The sequence below is a fragment of the Myxine glutinosa genome, chromosome 1, assembly GCF_964187855.1.
Source record: "Myxine glutinosa chromosome 1, kmMyxGlut1.1, whole genome shotgun sequence".
NCBI lineage: Eukaryota > Metazoa > Chordata > Myxini > Myxiniformes > Myxinidae > Myxine > Myxine glutinosa.
In genome coordinates, this window is record NC_136261.1 from 388989781 (window position 1) to 388998874 (window position 9094).

Genomic DNA, 9094 nt, shown 5'->3' on the forward strand with positions numbered 1-9094 from the left:
TTAAATAACTCATCAATTAATTGATTAATCAAAAAACAAAAATTACCGTTTTTGACAAAGGACTTGCTCACTATTGTGCCGAAATTTCAGCTTCCTAGCTCAAAGGATGGCTGAGATATCGCCCGGACAAACAACCAAGAAAACAAACAACCAGAGTGAAAACTGAGTACTCTCTTTCAGCGTGCGTCACTGCCGAGCCCCCTTCGGTGCCCGGCAATGACGATTTGCAATGCCTGGAGATGGCATAGGAAAGGAGTGGTGTGCAATTATCACAAATTATTTTCTTAATCAATTGGCTAATAGCATAACTAAACCACTCGTGCTTCATCCGAAGATGTATCTTTTAGAAATTTAATGAAATAAGCCATTAATAAAAAATTAAATAAATAATTAATCGATTAAATTATTAATCAATAAATCAAAAACAAGGACACATACATTCAAAGTACACCGCCCCCATGCCAAATTATTAAATATCCTACAGCGCGGCATTGCCGGGACGCCTCCGGCGCCCGGCAATACCGCAGTGCAGCTCATTGAGGCTGCATTGGGAGGGAGAGGTGTACACTAATTGATTGATTCATTGTATAATTAAAATCCATAAAAGCTTATCACAAAATATTTTCTTAATCAATTGGCTAATAGCATAACTAAACCACTAGTGCTTCATCCGAAGATGTATCTTTTAGAAATTTAATCAAACATGTCGTTAATAAAAAATTAAATAATTAATTGATTAATCAATAAATAATTAATCGATTAATCAATAAATAATTAATCGATTAAATGATTTATCAATAAATCAAAAATATCCTTGATAGCCACATCACTTGGTCACTGTCATGTCCAAATATTAGCTTCCCAGCTCAAAAGGTGCCTGAGATATTGGCTAAATGAGAAAGAAAATAAATAAATGATTAATAATGAAAATAAATAAATAATAATCATTAAAAAATAAAATTATTAATCAATTCGGTCAGAGAACACATAAACCACCACCATTTCATCAGAATCTGGAACATTAAAAAAAGATTTTTTTTTGTCATTAATCGAATAATTAAATAATTAATCGATTAATTGATTAATTAATAAATCAAAAATAGCGTTTGCAGCCAAATCACCTGGTCATTGGCATGTCCAAATATCAGCTTCCTAACTCAAAAGGTGCCTGAGTTAATGGTCAGAAGAGAAAGGAAATTTGATTAATTAAAAAAGTACTTAATTAATCGCTAATAATTAAATAACTCCTCAATTAATTGATTAATCAAAAAACAAAAAATAACGTTTTTGAAAAAGGACATGCTCACTATTGTGCCGAAATTTCAGCTTCCTAGCTCAAAGGATGGCTGAGATATCGTCCGGACAACCAAGAAAACAAGAAAGAAAGCAAGAAACCAGAGTGAAAACTGAGTACTCTCTTTCAGCGTGCGTCACTGCCGAGCCCCCTTTGGTGCCCGGCAATGACGATTTGCAATGCCTGGAGATGGCATAGGAAAGGAGCGGTGTACAACAAGTACACATACATTCAAAGTACACCGCCCCATGCCAAATAATTAAATATGCTGCAGCGCGGCATTGCCAGGGCGCCTCCGGCGCCCGGCAATACCGCAGTGCAGCTCATTGAGGCTGCATTGGGAGGGAGAGGTGTACACTAATTGATTGATTAATTGTATAATTAAAATCAATAAAAGATTATCACAAAATATTTTTATAATCAATTGGCTAATCGCATAACTAAACCACGAGTGCTTCATCCGAAGATGTATCTTTTAGAAATTTAATTAAATAAGTCATTTATAAAAAATTAAATAATTAATTGATTACTCAATAAATAATTAATCGATTAATCAATGAATAATTAATAGATGAAATGATTAATCAATAAATCAAAAATATCCTTGATAGCCACATCACTTGGTCACTCATGTCCAAATATTAGCTTCCCAGCTCAAAAGGTGCCTGAGATATTGGCTAAATGAGAAAGAAAATAAATAAATGATTGATAATGAAAATAACTAAATAATAATCATAAAAAAATTAAATTATTAATCAATTTGGTCAGAGAACACATAAACTACCACTATTTCATCAGAATCTGTAACTTTAAAAAAAAAAAATTTTTTGTCATTAATCGAATAATTAAATAATTAATCGATTAATTGATTAATTAATAAATCAAAAATATCCTTTGCAGCCAAATCACCTGGTCATTGGCATGTCCAAATATCAGCTTCCTAACTCAAAAGGTGCCTGAGTTAATGGTCAGAAGAGAAAGGAAATTTAATTAATTAAATAAGTACTTAATTAATCGCTAATAATTAAATAACTCCTCAATTTATTGATTAATCAAAAAAAAAAATACCGTTTTTGACAAAGCACTTTCTCACTATTGTGCCAAAATTTCAGCTTCCTAGCTCAAAGGATGGCTGAGATATCGCCCGGACAACCAAGAAAGAAAACAAACAAGTACACATACATTCAAAGTACACCGCCCCATGCCAAATAATTAAATATGCTGCAGCGCGGCATTGCCGGGGCGCCTCCGGTGCCCGGCAATACCGCAGTGCAGCTCATTAAGGCTGCATTGGGAGGGAGAGGTGTACACTAATTGATTGATTAATTGTATAATTAAAATCAATAAAAGATTATCACAAAATATTTTCATAATCAATTGGCTAATCGCATAACTAAACCACTAGTGCTTCATCCGAAGATGTATCTTTTAGAAATTTAATTAAATAAGTCATTTATAAAAAATTAAATAATTAATTGATTACTCAATAAATAATTAATCGATTAATCAATAAATAATTAATAGATGAAATGATTAATCAATAAATCAAAAATATCCTTGATAGCCACATCACTTGGTCACTTATGTCCAAATATTAGCTTCCCAGCTCAAAAGGTGCCTGAGATATTGGCCAAATGAGAAAGAAAATAAATAAATGATTAATAATGAAAATAAATAAATAATAATCATAAAAAAATTAAATTGGTAATCAATTTGGTCAGAGAACACATAAACTACCACTATTTCATCAGAATCTGTAACTTAAAAAAAAAATTTTTTTGGGTCATTAATCGAATAATTAAATAATTAATCGATTAATTGATTAATTAATAAATCAAAAATATCCTTTGCAGCCAAATCACCTGGTCATTGGCATGTCCAAATATCAGCTTCCTAACTCAAAAGGTGCCTGAGTTAATAATGGTCAGAAGAGAAATGAAATTTAATTAATTAAATAAGTACTTAATTAAACGCTAATAATTAAATAACTCCTCAATTAATTGATTATTCAAAAAACAAAAAATACCGTATTTGACAAAGGACTTGCTCACGACTGTGCCGAAATTTCAGCTTCCTAGCTCAAAGGATGGCTGAGATATCGTCCGGACAACCAAGAAAGAAAACAAACAAGTACACATACATTCAAAGTACACCGCCCCATGCCAAATAATTAAATATGCTCCAGCGCGGCATTGCCGGGGCGCCTCCGGCGCCCGGCAATACCGCAGTGCAGCTCATTGAGGCTGCATTGGGAGGGAGAGGTGTACACTAATTGATTGATTAATTGTGAAATTAAAATATATAAATGATCATAAAATATTTTCATAATCAATTGGCTAATCGCATAACTAAACCACTCGTGCTTCATCCGAAGATGTATCTTTTAGAAATTTAATTAAATAAGTCATTTATAAAAAATTAAATAATTAATTGATTACTCAATAAATAATTAATCGATTAATCAATAAATAATTAATAGATGAAATGATTAATCAATAAATCAAAAATATCCTTGATAGCCACATCACTTGGTCACTCATGTCCAAATATTAGCTTCCCAGCTCAAAAGGTGCCTGAGATATTGGCCAAATGAGAAAGAAAATAAATAAATGATTAATAATTAAAATAAATAAATAATAATCATAAAAAAATTAAATTATTAATCAATTTGGTCAGAGAACACATAAACTACCACTATTTCATCAGAATATGTAACTTAAAAAAAAAAAAAATTTTGGTCATTAATCGAATAATTAAATAATTAATCGATTAATTGATTAATTAATAAATCAAAAATATCCTTTGCAGCCAAATCACCTGGTCATTGGCATGTCCAAATATCAGCTTCCTAACTCAAAAGGTGCCTGAGTTAATGGTCAGACGAGAAAGGAAATTTAATTAATTAAATAAGTACTTAATTAATCGCTAATAATTAAATAACTCCTCAATTTATTGATTAATCAAAACAAAAAATACCGTTTTTGACAAAGCACTTTCTCACTATTGTGCCAAAATTTCAGCTTCCTAGCTCAAAGGATGGCTGAGATATCGCCCGGACAAACAAACAAGAAAGAAACCAGAGTGAAAACTGAGTACTCTCTTTCAGCGTGCGTCACTGCCGAGCCCCCTTTGGTGCCCGGCAATGACGATTTGCAATGCCTGGAGATGGCATAGGAAAGGAGCGGTGTACAACAAACAAGAAACCAGAGTGAAAACTGAGTACTCTCTTTCAGCGTGCGTCACTGCCGAGCCCCCTTTGGTGCCCGGCAATGACGATTTGCAATGCCTGGAGATGGCATAGGAAAGGAGCGGTGTACAACAAACAAGAAAGAAAGAAACCAGAGTGAAAACTGAGTACTCTCTTTCAGCGTGCGTCACTGCCGAGCCCCCTTTGGTGCCCGGCAATGACGATTTGCAATGCCTGGAAATGGCATAGGAAAGGAGCGGTGTACAAGAAACCAGAGTGAAAACTGAGTACTCTCTTTCAGCGTGCGTCACTGCCGAGCCCCCTTTGGTGCCCGGCAATGACGATTTGCAATGCCTGGGGATGGCATAGGAAAGGAGCGGTGTACAACAAACAAACAAACAACCAGAGTGAAAACTGAGTACTCTCTTTCAGCGCACGTCACTGCCGAGCCCCCTTCGGTGCCCAGCAATGACGATTTGCAATGCTTGGAGATGGCATAGGAAAGGTGCGGTGTACAACAGAGTGAAAACTGAGTACTCCCTTTCAGCGTGCGTCACTGCCGAGCCCCCTTCGGTGCCCAGCAATGACGCTTTGCAATGCCTGGAGATGGCATAGGAAAGGTGCGGTGTACAACAGAGTGAAAACTGAGTACTCCCTTTCAGCGTGCGTCACTGCCGAGCCCCCTTCGGTGCCCAGCAATGACGATGTGCAATGCCTGGAGATGGCATAGGAAAGGTGCGGTGTACAACAGAGTGAAAACTGAGTACTCCCTTTCAGCGTGCGTCACTGCCGAGCCCCCTTCGGTGCCCAGTAATGACGATTTGCAATGCCTGGAGATGGCATAGGAAAGGTGCGGTGTACAACAACCAGAGTGAAAACTGAGTACTCCCTTTCAGCGTGCGTCACTGCCAAGCCCCCTTTGGTGCCCAGTAATGACGATTTGCAATGCCTGGAGATGGCATAGGAAAGTTGCGGTGTACAACAAGTACAGATACATTCAAAGTACACCGCCCCATGCCAAATAATTAAATATGCTGCAGCGCGGCATTGCCGGGACGCCTCCGGCGCCCGGCAATACCGCAGTGGAGCTCATAGAGGCTCCATTCGGAGGGAGAGGTGTACACTAATTGATTGATTAATTGTATAATTAAAATCAATAAAAGATTATCACCAAATATTTTCTTAATCAATTGGCTAATAGCATAACGAAACCACTAGTGCTTCATCCGAAGATGTATCTTTTAGAAATTTAATCAAACAAGTCGTTAATAAAAAATTAAATAATTAATTGATTAATCAATAAATAATTCATCGATTAATCAATAAATAATGAATCGATGAAGTGATTAATCAATAAATCAAAAATATCCTTGATAGCCACATCACTTGGTCACTGTCATGTTCAAATGCGGGCGACGTTTGTGTGAACAGAAGAGAAATGAAAATTGTGGTCAGAAGATAAATGAAATTTAATGAATTAAATAAGTACTTAATTAATCGCTAATAATTAAATAACTCCTTAATTAATTGCTTATTCAAAAAACAAAAAATAGCGGTTTTGACAAAGGACTTGCTCACGACTGTGCCGAAATTTCAGCTTCCTAGCTCAAAGGATGGCTGAGATATCGCCCGGACAAACAAAAAAACAAGAAAGCAAGAAAACAAACAAACAAGTACAGATGCATTCAAAGTACACCGCCCCCTTGCCAAATAATTAAATATCCTACAGCGCGGCATTGCCGTGGCGCCTCCGATGGGGTTTTGCAATCGTGTGTGTGTGTGTGTGTGTGTGTGTGTGTGTGTGTGTGTGTGTGTGTGTGTGTGTGTGTGTGTGTTTAGCCGGGCTGTAACTTTTTATCATTTGAGCTTTTGTCATCGATTTTTTAACAAAACTTTATTTTGAGAACATGGATAAGACAAATTAATAATTTGGTCAAAGGTCAAGGTTGCATGAAATTGCCAATTTTCATCTGATTTGTCGTGAAATTGTGTCTAAGTCTGAACCCAGGTGTCATGCGACTTCTGTCCACTGCGTGGCAGTTATAAGATCTCGGACATTCAGCGCTACGAACATTCCTGTGACATTTATTGTATGTTATGTAGGTGCATAAATAGATGGTACGTATAACCACTTTGTTCAAGGGTTGCTTGTGCTCGTTTGCAAACCCATTACTGATTCCGATGAATGCTGAATATTGATATGATGTTTGCTGGTTTTCTTTACAGGTATTGCTAGAGATCGATTCAGAATTAAACTCACGATCTGAGACAATGTTGTAACTCTGGTTTTTACAACATGATTGATCTGAAATTTAAAGAATTTGCATAGCACGTCACTGAATTGGCTCACTAATCAAAAGCTACAAGACGATTGTTTTTTTTTAGATCAAAAGGTCAAAGGTCAATGCTACATAAATCAATTTTCATTTTGTATTTTTTTTTTAGCTGTTTTCGTTATTTTGAGCATACTGGAGAAGAAGAAGAAGACGTCTCCATACCGACAGACGTGGACGGGCTTTGCATTTTCAGAAGCTTTCTAGTTCTTATATTTTACTTTGGTCGGGCTTCCATTAATACCCCTTGATATCCAAAATTAACCCGTTGTGGGTAATTATCCCCTGCTCTCGTCTAGACGATCCAACCAGGCCGCGGTTATCAAGGTGTGGCTCGGGTAAAGATTATTAAAACTTGCAAATGTTCACATAATTTACACGTTTAATTTCCTGATAAATACTTGATGTGTAGATATGATATCTAAGCGATAGTTTTGTAGTAAAATGTGATTGATGAAGTTTCTACAAAGGGATGATTGTGTTCGTTTCCGTCCATTTGTCTAACAAAATCCACGGTGCCGTCTGTTCGTGTCCGCATGCGCAGCCCCCCCGACAATGGACCCCAACACCGCACATTTACAGCTGAAGATCTCCGAAGATGGGCTGACGGTGACACGAATGAATAACCCAGAGGGAAACGCGCCCCAGGAAGACCCTCGCCGGTTTTCCCATTTGATTCAAGTTGCCTCTCGTGAAATGTATTCCACAGGTAGTCACTACTGGGTGGTCGATGTGAGTTCGTGTGCTTCCTGCAGATTCGGAATCTGTTCAGAATCGATGATACGGAATAGCACAACACATGAATCAAGGTTGGGTGAAAACGACAAGTCGTGGTGTATCGAGAAAAGAAAGACAGGGGAATATGTCGCATGTGACGGCAAAGAAAAGAAAGACCGGAACAAGTTGGTAGATTCCGGACAGTTTGCGCTGTTGTTGGATTGCGATGAGGGAAAGTTGACGTGTGTAGGGAAACGTGGGCAACCGTACGTGTTCAATATCCCCAAGGGCATTAGAGTTCGAGCCGCTTTGGCCATCCTTGATGGTCCTCTTGCTCGTAAAACCGTGCGGTTCTGTCCGTTGTTACCTTAATTATGATTTATAAAGCTGGTGATTATGATCACAATCACGATTAATTTACCCAGCGCTCGCGAAGCGAAACCTGGGTTCGGCATTGGGTTGCGCACGTACGTGTGGCATGTCTGCATTTATATAATTCATTTTCTCTGCAATTATTGGTTCGATTCACACGAAATGTTACTATAGAAACGCCTCCTTCTGTAGAATTCTTTAATTCATAATTATGACGTCATAGGTCACGTGGTACAGACGCCATCTTGGTAAAACGTTACACCTCCATATCTCCGAAACAATTCAATGGAAAAATTGCAACGTGGCTCATTGTGAAGTACGCCCCATGTGCAATAAGATGTCAATGATGATGTCATCAGTGCCTTCATTATGACGTCATCATTCGTCAAGTATAACGCTTTATCGGATCAGTACGAATCTTTTTGTCTGCAATTGTTGGTCTGATGGACATTAAATTTTCACCATAGGAGTGCCTCCTCCTGTAGATTATATTAATGTTAATTATGACGTCATATGTCATGTGGTACAGATGCCATTTTGGAAAAGCTTTGCACCTCTATATCTCTGAAACCACTCCATGGAAAAAATTTAAACATGGCGCATTGTCAAGTACTCTGCATGGGGAATAAGATGTTTATGATTATGTCATGGGTGCCTTCATTATGACGTCATCAATCGATATGTATGATGCTTCATCGATCAGTTTGAAATTTATTGAGCGTGGTCTATGCAACAATTATATTGGAGAATATAAATTTGTGATGCCATCGCTCACGTGGTCTGGCAAGCACTGAATTATTAATGGGTGTTTGCTATTACCAATAATCCTGGGCAACAATAACTCGTATATTATTTACTCATATAATTCTGATCTTTTGTTAAGTTTCTTATACGCATGATTTTTGGGGTACTTCCTCTTCCGGTGCACTGTTCAATACAGCTCCTCTTGCAACCAACTGTACCTGGCTCGTGGTTATTTGTATACGTGCTCTTCCCGTGGTTATTACTTCACCTCGCTCGGTCCCGATCTATCACATGGTGGCAGTGGTGTTCAACTTTTAAACCAACCCGACAGGATAAGAGCACATTTTCGTTGACGGTGCCCTAACCCTCGCGACTCGCGTGCTTCAGGGAAGACGCCATTTCCGACACGTTCTTCGAACGATTTCTTTTTGCCGACATACGCACATT

At 37.6% G+C, this 9094-nt stretch overlaps 1 protein-coding gene across 1 annotated transcript in view; it reads left to right on the forward strand.

The window, feature by feature from the left end:
* The window catches only part of LOC144889569 (tripartite motif-containing protein 14-like), a 34719-nt gene extending 25860 nt beyond the window's left edge, over nt 1-8859 (forward strand). The window contains exon 4 of the mRNA XM_078770278.1: nt 7359-8859. Coding sequence (XP_078626404.1) covers nt 7359-7903 — 545 coding nt within the window. The 3' untranslated portion in view covers nt 7904-8859. The remainder of the gene's footprint in view (nt 1-7358) is intronic.
* Nucleotides 8860-9094: the final 235 nt, after the last annotated feature.